Here is a 14,638-nt window from a genome sequence, read left to right on the forward strand (position 1 = left end):
GATCGCAAGGAGTTTCGCCAGGATTTTGACATCTGCCTGGAGTGAAGATACGGTGGGGGATAGGATTCAGGGTATTGGGGATCTTTACCGGGCTTGGGGAGCACTATAAATGGTAGCCTTAGGTATGGAGTCCGGTAGGCAGCCCGAGTCATAAATGTGGTTATATAGAGACAGTAACTCGGGGGAATAGAGATTCAGAGAAGGTCGCACAAAAGTCAAGGGGTAAACCGTCAGAGCCTGGGGCTTTGGCCGGGGCTAGGGAAGCGATAGCAGCAGCAATTTCATCAGCCATCAAGGGAGCATCCAGCTCTTCCTGCTGAGCTATGGACAGCTGAGGGAATGAGATGCGCTGAAGGAACACACGAGTCTCCTGGGCGGTAATAGTCGTCTGAGAAGCATACAGCGTGACATAGGAGCGAATTTCTGCAGCCACCAGCGGTGGGTCAGAAATATTGGACCCATCGGGACCTCACAGCTGCACCACTACTGGAGGGCTAGTATCCTGGTGAGCCAAATAGGCCAGCAGTCTGCCCACCCGTTCGCCCTGTTCAAACACCCGCTGTTTGCAAAAGAATAGCTTTTGTTTTGCTTTCTCATATAGCAGTTGATCAACAAGTCGGGCGTGGGATTTAAGCACCCATATAGTTTCAGGCGACGGGGCATTGGAGCAAGCGTCTGTCAGCGAGGTCAAGTGGGCTTGTGCATTTGTAAGGAGAGAGTGAGACTTTTCAGGCAGTTGGCTAGGGTTGCCTGAACATGAAGCTTAAAAGCCTCCCACACCAGGGCCGCATCTGAGGACCCAGTGTTGGCAGTGAAATACTATGACTATTCACGGGCTAGTCCCTCCTGATCCTCTAGGGCAGTGAGCCAAAAGGGGTGAAGACACCCCTGGCGGGGAACTGTCTGGGGGGCTATGCGGTGCGAGGCCTAGCATGGGGCATGGTCTGACAAAGACCGGAGTTCAAACCAAGAGTCTTGCAGCAGGGGGGAGCAGGGGATCTGAGACCACAATAAAATCTATATGTGAAATCGTGGAGTGTGTAGCCCGAAAAGCAAGCGTAGGAGCGTGTGTTAGGGTGCTGGTATCTCCAGGTGTCAGTCAGTGCTAAGTCTCTGAAAGGGCGGGTAGGAGGAGGGGGCCCATGTGGGTGAGAGCAGTGTAAATAGTCCAAAGTCAGGTCCAACACCATGTTAAAATCACCCATCCACACAGACGGGACATTTGGATATTGGGCCATAAAGGACAAACCTTTTATCACCACCGAGCTGTAGGGAGGAGGGATGTAACAAGCCAGGAGCAAATATTGCTTATTCTATAGTGTTACATGCATGAAGGTAAACCTGCCCTGGGGGGGTCGGAACGAACGGATATAACTGACAGATGAGTATTTTCTGAAAAAAGAATTGAGACACCCCTGGAATTAGCAGTGTAGGTGGCGTGGTAGGTCCAGCCTATCCAGGGGAGCTTAAGTGCCAGCTGGAGTTGGCCTGTGACATGTGTTTCCACCAAAACCACAATGTCCGCTCTGTAGTTAAGGCAACCAAAAACAGCGGAACATTTCAACTTATCCCTGAGACCGCGGACATTTCACGTGAGGAATTTCACGGTAGCCATAGTGGTGAAGCAGGAGGAGAAAAAAAAAAAATATCCGCGATGGGTGTCCCCAGAGCAGGTTTATATGAAGTCATAGCGTAGTTTAAAAATAACCACAGCAAGAATAAGAATTAGAGTTGGTTCACACTAGCGCGACTTGTCAGCCTGACAAGTCGCGCTCCCTTGCGGTCCATTGACCGCTACAGTACCCATTCTAATAGGAGCGACACAAGTCGCTCCGACTTAGAAAAGGGTCCTGTACTACTTCGGGGCAACCTCGGAGTGACTTGCATAGACTTCCATTATGTGAAGTCCCTGCAAGTCGCCCCTGAAGTCATGGTGCATGGTAATGCACAAGTCGCCCCCGAAGTAGTAAGGAGTCGTGTCGCAGCAGTGTGAACCGGCTCCAAGACATAGAAAATAAACAAAAACAAAACAATAATAACATTCCCTCTCCGCGACCCCAACTTTTCGGGAGCATAAACACACAAGCCAATGAAGAGTAAGCACATAAGGATATAGGTTTAGAGGGCCGCAGGCACACAGTCAGCCCTAAGAACAGGCAAAAGAAAGGCCATCTCTCCGTTGCATCCAGTAACTGATTGGGTCAATCACTGGTGGTTAACGGAATGGTAGTAGGACACATGGTGCAAAACAGGTTCAAACGTGTTCAGAGCAAGGCAGCAACGCTCCTTATACAGGCTCCCAGTTCTCGAAGGAAAAAAAAAAAAAAATAGGGTTGGGCATTTGGAAACGCCTGTCATGTGTGTGAGTAGGGATCATACGGAAGTCCAGGAGTGTGGTGCACGCAGGGTCCCAGAGTTCAAATCCGAGTAGAGGACATCAACAGCCAGTATATAAAGGCCAGGTCAAAAGGATAGGCAATATAGGAGGCATATAAAAGTGCTGTGCCTACCTAGGCCAAGAAAGACAGTACAGTGCGGGTGCACCTAGCTGAGAAGGGTACAGCGTCTCATGCCGAGCAGTAAAATGAAACAAAGGTATAGGATAACCTGATGACGGCAAGAAACAAGCTTCTCAAGCAGGGCAGTTTCCCAATCGCATCTGTTTGGATCTTCAAAGAAGTGTGCTCTGTCATCGGATACCACTCTCAGGCAGGCAGGGAACAGCATGGCATACTTTAATGGTGCACGCGGAAGCGCCTTTTGACGTCAGTGAAGCGGGAACATTGTTTCTGAACTTCCACTGAGAAGTCTGGAAAAGCTGCTATGCTGCCATTTTGAAAAGGAATGTTGCCGCGTTCACAGGTTAATCGAACTATAGCATCACAGTCACGATAATTGAGGAATGTTGCGATAAATGTGCGATGTGGTGCACCCTCAGGGGGGCATACGGTGGGCCCTTTCCACTGCAAATGTCGCAAAGAAGGCATCTCTGCCAAAATGGTTAATCAGTAGAGTTTCTAGAAAGTTAGCTGGATCAGGCCCCTCAGGCAGCCCAATAAAACGCGAATTGCAGCGGCGTGCCCTGTTCTCCAGGTCATCCTGTTTCTGGGCTGATTGCTGTATCTGGCGCTGCATAGCTTCAGCTGCATGTTGAATGGGGTTCTCATCCTCAGCCCTGCTAATCCAGACCTCAGTCTCCACCACCCTGTCCCTTAGCCTAGCCATGTCCTGTCTAATGTCCACCTTTACCTCCTCTATCTTTGTAGTCCGCGTGGCTTGGCATGTGGAGATGGCCTCTAGGACCCTGCTGGTATCGGCTGCGGGAGTCTGAGGGAGCGGTGCCATCTTCGGTCTCCATGTAACACTCCTGCTGGCAGAATTTGTCTAGCTGCTGGGCGGTAGAGGAAGCTTTCCGCGGCGGCATGGTCCCAGGGTTGGCGGTGATCTCCCCACGGATAGCAGGTAAGGGTCAGGCAGGGAAGGGCATGCAGGATGAGAGAACAGAATACAGGAGCGGAGCTCAGCTCGTGTGTCCTACTCCATTGCTGTCCAGGCCATGCCCAACAGTGGTCTGTACACATTTATACTGCCCTTAGGCCTCTTGCACACTATGCTCTTCTGAACCTTTTACTCTTGACAGGAGAAAAGCAGCATTAAAAACAGGTCTAAAGTCACATTTTTCAAACTAGTTTAGATGGGTCAAGAGTTTGGACACGGTTTTCAATAGTAATTCCGGCCAATGAAACAACCCCCCAAAATTCTCATCTTTTCAGTGACTAGAGCTGCACAATTATTCATTAAAAGATTGATCTCGACTCAACCCATCACACAATCTTATTTCAGCATTTCCATGATTCATGTTAACAAATGCAGTTCCATATCGATAACCAAGATTGGAAAAGAGGTAATATTTATTATTCGCTTCAATTTAGCCAGGTGCAAGGAAGAAATTTGTAATCTAAAGACAGCTTATGTATTGTTTGAGAAGGGGAGGAAATGGTCAGGTTTACCTTTCAAATACTTCTTTAGAATATACTGCAATCCATAAAAGACCGTTTCATCATATTTCACCTTCCTAAATTTAGAGTCCTCGGTTTTCTTTTCCCTCAGTAAAAGGCACATGACAGTCCGCCTGGAGTTTGCCAAAAGACATCTGAAGGACTCTCAGACCATGATTAACAAAATTCTCTGGCGTGATGAAACAAAGATTGAACTCTTTGGCCTGAATGGCAAGCAACATGTCTGAAGGAAACCAGGCACCGCTCATCACCTGGCTAATACCATCTCTACAGTAAAGCATGTGGTTGCATTTCAGCAGCAGGAACTGGGAGACTAGTCAGGATGGAGGGAAAAGATGAATGCAGCAATTATTCATTAAAAGATTGATCTCGACTCAACCCATCACACGATCTTATTTCAGCATTTCCATGATTCATGTTAACAAATGCAGAGCAGTTCTCTGCTCACAGCTGTCAAAAAAAAAAAAAAAAAAGAAAAGCCAGCAATGTTTATCAACAGTGCTCAGCCATAAAAGATAAAAAGAAACATTGTATCTTTAAGCTTATTTACAGATCAAAAGGGATGAACTTCGGTCTGTAAATAAAGTCAGTTTAGCCCCCGTTCACACTAAGGCGACCTGTGAGGCGACCTGGTCGCCTCACAGGTCGCCTCCCATAGGGAAGCTGCGGACCCGTTCTAATAGGAGCGACACAAGTCGCTCCGACTTAGAAAAAGGGTCCGGAGCTTCTTTGGGGCGACCAGGAGGCGACCGCCATAGACTTCAATGTTATGAAGTCCGTGGCGGCCGCTCCAAGGTCGCGGCGGGCTGCTCGCACTGCGATCTCGGAGGTCGCCCCGGGAAGTAGCGTCGCGTGTATGTGAACCGGCGCTTAAGCAACCTTTGTGTTTTTTAAAATTGTTCCTCTGTTTAACCTCTTATTAACCCTTAATTTACTCTAATCAACCTCACCGACTCATTCATTTATTATCCTGTCTTTATTTTATAAAACTATTAATATTTAAAAGAGAATCCGTTTGCTTTGCTCAATAATATTTTTTTTACACCTTTAACATATTTACACGCTTCACATTTCAAAATTAAAAGAAAAAAAATATATGTTTTTATTTGTAAAATAACTTTTCAATGCTTTGTACCATGGCGGACAGCTGAAGAGTAAACAAAGTTGCAGTAGGCATTGGTAATTGGTATCGGCGAGTACCCAAAAAAAAAAAAAAAAAAAAAAAGACCCTAATATAACTTGATAAAAATGTTATTTCTTTACACATTTACATTTATTTTTCATTACATTTGATTGGAGTAAAGCGTATTAGGTCTTATTTTATTGACATCTTGTTTGATAACCTAATGCTCATTGGCATGTACATCTGGTGTGCCATTTCTACCCTAGCAAATCTGGCAGCAATTCACATCTTTAGCCATGTTAATTGAGGGATTAACATGTATGCAGACTTCCTGACACCAAGGATGGGATTATGTAACTGGATCAGAGAGGTCCCACAGCTTCACAACTCCCAGTCTACTCTGACAATTATTCTACATAATTGTGTTACCTCTATATAAATGTTATATTTCTGACAATTTATTTTAATCTCCAAATCTGGACAACAAAATGATGCTCACCTCAAGGATGTAATTCCATCCTTTCTCATTAAAAACGTCATCTTGGAAGTGCTCTCTATAAACTTCTTTGGCTTCTTGAATTTTTTCTTTGGTCACAACCTTTCCTGTTGGTGAAGAAAAAAAAAAAAAAAAAAAAAAGCAGTAGTAATGCAGTGTCAAATGGAGGTGAGATGTCAGTTTTCATAAGGGTGAGCTCCCGTTCCATATCGATAACCAAGATGATTGGAAAAGAGGTAATATTTATTATTCGCTTCAATTTAGCCAGGTGTAAGGAAGAAATTTGTAATCAAAGACAGCTTATGTATGGTTTGAGAAGGGGAGGAAATGGTCAGGTTTACCTTTCAAATACTTCTTTAGAATATACTGCAATCCATAAAAGACCGTTTCATCATATTTCACCTTCCTAAATTTAGAGTCCTCGGTTTTCTTTTCCCGACACTCAAAGTAGGAATATACTTTGGTTGTGTTTGGAGGATATTGTTTATAGTGAGTAACCTGAAAAAGAGGAAGAAAAGAGAATGTACTTAAAATACAAATCACCCACTGAATAGTAAAAATACAAATCACCCACTGAATAGTAACTTCTAGAACTCTTTTAGATCAAAAACACAAAGTCCCTACAGTGAAATCAATACATACAGTGCATCTTATTCCAAAATGGATTAAATTCCTAATTTTCCTCAAATTTCTACAAATACCCCATCCCCATGACAATGGGAAAGAAGTTTGCTTGAAATCTTTGCAACAAGAAGAAAAAAAAAAAAAAAACACCACATGTACACAAGTACTCACAGCCTTTGCCATGCCACTCAAAATTGAGCATCCTGTTTCCACTGGTCATCCTTAAGACGCTTCCACAACTTGGAGTCCACCTCTGGTAAATTCAGTCGCTTGGACATGATTTGGAAAGGCACACCCCTGTCTATTTAAAAAGGTCCCATGGTTAGCAGTGCATGTCAGAGCACAAACCAAGCCATAAAGTCCAAGGAATTGTCTGCAGACCTCCGAGACAGGATTGTTTTCAGTAACAGATCTGGGGAAGGGTACAGAAAAATGTCTGCAGCATTGAAGGTCCCAATGAGCAGCACAGTGGCCTCCATCATCCGTAAATGGAAGAAGTTTGGAACCACCAGGACTGTTCCTAGAGCGGCCCACCCGGCCAAACTGAGCTATCGGGGGAGAAGGGCCTAAGTCAGGGAGGTGACCAAGAACCCGATGGTCACTCTGACAGAGCTCAAGCCTTTCTCTGTGGAGAGAGGAGAACCTTCCAGAAGAACCACCACCTCTGCAGCATTCCACCAATGAGGCCTGTATGGTAGAGTGGCCAGACGGAAGCCACATGACAGTCCGCCTGGAGTTTGCCAAAAGACATCTGAAGGACTCTCAGACCATGATTAACAAAATTCTCTGGCGTGATGAAACAAAGATTGAACTCTTTGGCCTGAATGGCAAGCAACATGTCTGAAGGAAACCAGGCAACGCTCATCACCTGGTTAATACCATCTCTACAGTAAAGCATGTGGTTGCATTTCAGCAGCAGGAACTGGGAGACTAGTCAGGATGGAGGGAAAAGATGAATGCAGCAATTGACAGACATCCTTCATAAAAACCTGCTCCAGAGCACTCTGGACCTCAGACTGGGGCGAAGGATCATCTTCCAACAGGACAACGACCCTAAGCATATAGCTCAGATAACAAAGCAGTGACCAAAGGACAACTCCGTTAATGTCCTTGAGTGGCCCAGCCAGAGCCCAGACTTGAACAAGATTGAGCATCTCTGGAGAGATCTGAAAAAGGCTGTGCACCAACGCTTCTCATCCAACCTGATGGAGCTTGAGAGGTCCTGCAAAGAAGGGGAGAAACGGTCGAAAAATAGGTGTGCCAAGCTTGTAACATCATTCAAAAAAAATTGAGGCTGTAAATAGTGACAAATGTGCTTCAACAAAGTATTGCGCAAAGGCTGTAAATACTTATGTACATGTGATTTTTTTTTCGTTTATCATAAATAAATTTGCAAAGAATTCAAACAAACTTCTTTCACGTTGTCATTAGGTGGTAATGTTTGTTTGTAGAATTTTGAAGAAAATAATTTAATCCGTTTTGGAATAAGACTAACATAACAAAATGTGGAAAAAGTGAAACACTGACTACTTTCCGGATGCACTGTATGATGAAAAATACTGGAACATCTGACTGGATAAACTAAAATTTTTTGCTGTTCATGTATTTACGAGAGGCCTGTAATCAGGACAATCAATGGACACTCGAAAGCTGGCCATACACTGAGCGAAACCTTGACAGTTCAACAGGGACAATATGAATTTTGATCAGTGTGTGTCCCTGCTCAGAGGTTGATCATTTGAATTAAGGGGGGATGGGGGAAGAATTTCTCCATCCTCAATTGTATGGATGGAGGAATCAAAGTCCTTTAACTACACTTGTTCCTTGCTGTTAATATAGTGAAAAAAGCAGCCAAAGTGAAAAGGATGACTGCTACCAGGAAACAGTCTATTTTCTTATATTACCAAGGAAAATACCAATGCTGCCACTCACAAGATAGCACACAGCAGGCGCCTTGAGACAAGACAGAAGCCGTGATATGCAATGTGTATCACAATCTATGTTTTCAGGCGCAAGAGCTCCGACGCATGCTTTTACATTTGTACTTGCATATGTTGGGGGGGGGGGGGGGGCGGTTGTGTGCTTGGGTGTAACCTTTAATTTTTTACAATTAAACTTTTTCCCATCACAGGGAACAAAAAGTCCCCTATGTGATGAGTCTTGATAAAAGGTTCTCTTTAATGAGACATCCAGGGTCTCCCCTGTGCTCCACTGAATGTATTGCAATGCACACCACAATGCATTACATTCTTTTCCACCGATGATAGCCGGGGAAACTAAACGGAGACACGGAAGTGAGGTCATACACATCACTTCTGGGTTTGCAACAAGAAGGGGGGGGGGATGAAGAGAGGACATACGTCCGCTCTCTTCCCTCCCCTCTACCCGGCAGCACCGGCTGTGCTGGTCCAAGGCCATGGCAAGTAGATCCTGGGATACATAGGGGAGGGGGCGGGTGGAGTGTGTGGAAGCATTCAGGCAGCAGCACAACCACACTAATGCTTCTATCCAACATATAAACCCTGCTTTTTGTCGCAGCAGGGCTAAATGTTAAATACTACCTGACTGGTGCCCGGAACTACATTTCCCAGGCATAGAGTGATAGGAATTGTGCAATCCTGCACCTTGTGCGAACAGTGACAATAGCCCAGGGGCCAGAATGCAATTTCTATTTGCCATGGTGACATGGGATTTATCGCATCCTGTTTTACTATAGAACATGAAAATTTTGGGCAAAAAAAAAAAAAAACTCTATAAAGCCTACACATACATACATATACACACACACACACACACACACACACACACACACACACACATCTTTTGAAAAAGACAAAAAAAAAAAAAAAAAACACCCCCACACAAAATAACTGAATATTGTGCCAGTGTGAAAGTAATTATGGTAATCCTGGATCAGCAGCCATGATTACACCATGGACAGCACATTTTGGCTTCATGTACACTACAGCTACTAAACTTAACCTTAATGTGCTAGCATGTGCTTATCAGCTCCTAGGGGGCATTTAATGCACTGCTCAAAAAAATTAAAGGAACACTCAGTGGGGAAAAATATCATGCTGGATGCCTATACTGATATGGACTGGGTAATGTTAGGAACGAAAGGATGCCACATTTGATGGAAATGAAAATGATCATCCTACAGAGGACCTGAATTCAAAGACACCCCAAAATCAAAAGTGAAAAAGATGCACCAGACAAGTCCATTTTGCTGAACTTTCATTGCAGCAACTCAAAATGGTGCTCCATAGTTTGTATGGCCCCAAGTGCTTTGTTGCATGCCTGACGATGTCAGGGCATGATCCTAATGAGACAATGGATGGTGTCCTGGGGTATTTCCTCCCAGACCTGGCCATAACTGAGCTCCTGAACAGACTGAGGTGCAACCTGGCGGTGGCAGATGCACCGAAACAATGTCCCAGAGGTGTTTGATTGGATTTTGGTCAGATGAGCATGGGGGGCCATTCAATGGTATTGATTCCTTCATCCTTAAGGAGTTGGCTGCATACTATCGCCACATGAGGCCGGGCATTGTCCGGCACCAGGAAGAACCCAGGACCCACTGCACCAGTGTAGTGGGGTCTGAGAATAAGTCCAAGGATTTAATCCCGATACCTAATGGCAGTCAGGGTGCCATTGTCTAGCCTGTAGAAGTCTGTGCGTCCCTCCATGGATATGCCTTCTCACACCATAACTGATCCACCACCAAACCAGTCATGCTGAATAATGTTACAGGCAGCATAATGTTCTCCACGGCTTCTCCAGACCCTTTCGAATGTGCTCAGAGTGAACCTGCTCTCATCTGAAAAGCACAGGGTGCCAGTGGCAGACCTGTCAATTCTGCTGTTCAATAGCAAAAGACAAATCAAGCTCCATGGAGTCGGGCAGTGAGCACAGGGCCGTCAGGCCACCCTCATGAAGGCCGTTTCTTATGCCCCATACACACGTGCAGATTATCTGCAGACTTTTGTCTGCAGACTTACCAAAACCATATAATATGAGGTCAAACCTAAACACTTTCAATTTGTATGCAATCCAGCAGGCCCCTGCACTACATAGAAAAGGTAAATCTGCAGACAAAAGTCTGCAGATAATCTGCACGTGTGTATGGGGCATTAAGGTTTGGTCAGACATTCAAGACCAGCAGCCTTCTGGAGGTCATTTTGTAGAGCTCTGGCAGTGCTCATCCTGTTCCTCCCTGCACAAAGGAGCAGATACCAGTCCTGTTGATGGGTTGAAGACCTTCTGCGACCCTGTTCAGCTCTAGAGTAACTGGCTGTCCTAGAATCGCCTTCATGCTCTTAATACATGGCATTGCCAGAAGGTTTGATGTGTCTCCCAGCAGTTTTGATGTGCCCTCCTGGAGGACTGCCTGTGCAACCTCTATATGTTCCAGGTGTCGCCTCATGCTACCAGTAGCGACACTGAACAGAGCAAAGTGCAAAACTAGTGAAAATCAGTCAGAAAAAAAAAAAAAAGGAGTAGGGGCGAAAAAAAAAGTCGTTGTCCACCTGTAAAACAATTCCTGTTTTGGAGGTTGTCTCATTGTGGCCCATCTAGGGCACCTGTTCATTTAACACCAAAGCATCTGCAACTGATTAACAACCCCCTCTCCTATGATAGAGTTTGACTCAATGTGATACTCTGATTAAAAAGTGTACCTTTAAAGTTTTTGAGCAGTGTATCTATCTTTTTTTTTTTTTTTTTTTCTACTTGTCTTAATGGATTGATTTAAAGATTACCATAATTATTTAGGTTATATATTAGGGGTAAGTGCTGTACATATCCTATTTTACATCCGTATTATCAGACAATTACTGTGACCTGGGGATTTTGGGAGGGGGAAAACACACACACTTTACAACCACATCTTGCAGGGAGACAGAATAGCGAGTGACAGCAGGTGCTGCTCTACAAACCAGTACGGATATTCACAACAGGTCATTCAGCTCAGTGCGTCTATCTGTGGCTGTTTCCAAACACACAGCCTTGGCAGATGGATCACACAGCCCCTGCAGCTTTAAGTGATCTTTTAGGATTGTGAACAAGCAGCGTTGCGTCATCAATTTCACCAGCTCGGACAACGCTAATTGTTAATTAATAGTAAAAGATCATACAGCAACATCTTGTGTAGTTTTTAAAAATGAAGGAAACCCTGCTTTCTTATATAAAAAACATTTTGAAATATTCCCCTAGAATGCCATAAAAAATAAATAAAGTCAAAAATAGGTGCTAGGACTATACACAGAATATTAGATGGCAGAATGTAGCATCCATCATACAGACATCTCAAATGACTGAATCACCATCAGCTTCATTGTACCAAAAACACTATGTAGGATAGAAGCCAATTACCGTCCCTTGGTAATCCAGTGGAATACTGCATAAAATGTTCATAGGGATGTGCCTTAAGGGCTTGTTCACAATAGCAACCACTAACACATGCCACTGTGCGCTGGGAGTGCTGATGAGCCTATACCGACAGTTTATTTTTTTTCCCCTAAACCTTAAATGAAATGTCACAAGTGACAATTCATTAGGTTCTGTTGGCCCCAGTGTGGTGCGATACGGTGGATTGCATTGCACCATGCTGTCCTAAAGTAAAATTATTGCATGCTGTTATTTTAGATTTCATACAAAGCATTAATTACCCATCATAACACAGTCGCATTAGGGAACTGGCTGTAGAGCCGCAAAGCTTCACACTGCCGGGTTCCCTTACCGGCAACGGCAGCACCCGACAGCATCAGCTGGGGTGCCAACATCGCTGGATTCCAGGACAGGTAAGCGTCCCAATATTGAAAGTCAGCAGCCACAGTATATGCGACTTAATTTTTTGGAGGTGGTGGTGGGGCGGGGTTAAGGGGTGTAACTCCGCGTTAAAATGGCTATAAATAACGCAACCACTTTCAGATTGGAGGATTTGGCTGCTTAATGACCAGGCCCTATTTTGTGATTCGGCACTGCGTGACTGTAACGGACAATTGCGCGGTCGTGCAACACTGTACCCAAATGAAATTGATGTCCTTTTTCTCCCCATAAATAGCAGCTTTCTTTTTGGTGGTATTTGATCACCTGTGCGATTTTTATTTTTTGAGCTATAAACAAAAAAAACGCGACAATTTTGAAAAAATATTTCACATTTTTTTTTATATAAAAAATTCTCAAAAAAAAAGTAAAAATCAAAATTTAACATTTTAGGCCAATTTGTTTTCTGCTACATATTTTTTTAGGCCAATTTGTTTTCTGCTACATTTTTTTTTTTTTTAACCAAAAAAAAGTAAAAATCAAAATAACATTTTAGGCCAATTTGTTTTCTGCTACATATTTTTGGTAAAAATCGCAAGCCTATTTTGATTGGTTTGCGCAAAAGATATTGCGTTTACTAACCGTGTTTTTTTTTTTTTTTTTTACTAGTAATGGCAGCGATCTGCATTTTTTTTTGCGGGACTGCGACATTGCGGCGGACAGATCGGACCCCTAACTGACATTTGACACTTTTGGGGGTACCAGTGACATTACTACAGTAATCAGTGCTAAAAATATGCACTGTTACTGTAAAATTGACACTGGCAGGGAAGGGGCTAACAGTACTGATGATCAAGGGGTTAAATGTGTCCCTAGGGGCGTGATTCTAACTGTCAAAGGGCATGGCTTGTGAAGTAATCACAGAGACATGCGATCCAATGTAGCAGGATCACAGTCTCTGATCACTTCAGAGAGAATGACAGGCGGCTGTGTTTACATCAGCTGTCTGTCCTCTCTCAGCTGCGGGAGATCGCGAGTGGCCAGCAGCCATCGGAGCCGCCGGTCACATGCACTGGCTCCCCAGCTGATGAGCGGGGGCAGGAGCGCGCCTCCGGCGGTGCGCGATCGCCGTACATGTGCGGCACTTTGCCTGGGAGCGCCAGCCTGCTGCAGTACATCTGCGGTGGCTGGGGCTAAAGTGGTTAACAACTTTAGGGCTCTTTCACACGGGCATTCCGCATGACCGTATATTATCCTTTTTTTTGCGGATGAAATATGGACATAATGTAGGTCAATGGCTTTGCGGATGTCAGCGGATGACCATCCACTGACATCCGATTTGCGTCCTTTCAGTTCTGTTCCATTTTTTGGAACGGAACAGAACCCTATTTTTGTTCCGTTTAAAAAACAGAACGGATGCAAAATCGGATGTCAGCGGTGTCATCCGCTGAAATCCGCATTGCCCATAGACATACATTCTGTCCGTACATCATCCGCAAACGGATGGGATGATATGCGGACATACGGACCGGATGACACAAGTGTCATCCGTGTCTGTAAAAAAAAAAAAAAAAAAAAAAGTGCCGCAGCGGAGAAAAAAATCCGGAGCGGCCATGTGAAAGAGGCCTTAGGTCTTTGCTAATGTTAGAAAGCATAAAAAAGACAGAATGATCCAAAAATGTCCTTATTTATGGGATGTTCATTAAAATCCTAAAAGATAAAAGCAAAGCCATGCATGATGCATGACTGGCTGGCAAAAATGCAGCAAATTCCACACACCATTGTGAACTTGGCATTATGTAAACGTTTAATTCATAACAAATACATCATTCATGCCGAATATTCAGAAAGCTGGAAGGAACACACATGTTCAGACACTATAATTGATGAAACAATATAAGTTTCATTCATCCAAAACATAGGGTGGTTATAAGTCAGCAAGTTTAACTAAATTGTTATTTTAAAAGCTTAAAGCTGTCAGAACATCTCGACTCCTCTACTCCTGCTTATTATGGTGTGAGGGGAAAAACATCCACAAGGACAAAGCCCTGTCGTGATAATGGAACTCGCTGGTCTGTGGGTACTGGCCTATGATTAATTTAAACAGCAGAAAATGGTCCAAAGGAAGATGCTACGCCATGTATTTTTTCTTTTTACTATTGACTTGAACATACTATATTGCATTTCAATTACAGCAACCTTTTAGGCCCTTTTCACACTTGTGCGACCTGAAAGTTGCACAATTTTGCATTGACTTACAGCAATACCTGTGTAATCTTGAGGTCTATGGACCTCAGGTCGCATTAAAATCAGACCAAAGTAGTGCAGGGACTACGTTGAAGTCGCACAGATATGAACGGTGCTCATTGGAAATCAAGGGGTATGACTTGTCATGCAACTTTGCAGTCCCAAGTCGCAGGACAAGACGCAAAAGTTTGAATAGGGCCTTATGGTCAACTTGCAGTCTATGTTGTAGTAGTAGTAGTAGTAGTAGTAGTAGTAGTAGTAGTAGTAAAGTGCTTACCATAGCTTGCAATCTAGCTTAGTCTTTGTTTACAAAACAGATTGCTAGATCATATACTTAAAGGCTAAGAGACTAAGGCCCCTTTC

At 44.0% G+C, this 14,638-nt stretch overlaps 1 protein-coding gene across 1 annotated transcript in view; it reads right to left on the reverse strand.

The window, feature by feature from the left end:
• Positions 1–14,638, reverse strand: part of NAMPT (nicotinamide phosphoribosyltransferase) — a 139,387-nt gene that overhangs the window by 78,844 nt on the left and 45,905 nt on the right. The window contains exons 2-3 of the mRNA XM_082255986.1: positions 5,980–6,136; positions 5,642–5,745 (exon numbers count right to left, since the gene is read on the reverse strand). Coding sequence (XP_082112112.1) covers positions 5,642–5,745; positions 5,980–6,136 — 261 coding nt within the window. The remainder of the gene's footprint in view (positions 1–5,641; positions 5,746–5,979; positions 6,137–14,638) is intronic.

Source organism: Pelophylax lessonae (genome assembly GCF_965119305.1).
Source record: "Pelophylax lessonae genome assembly, chromosome: 4".
Lineage (NCBI taxonomy): Eukaryota > Metazoa > Chordata > Amphibia > Anura > Ranidae > Pelophylax > Pelophylax lessonae.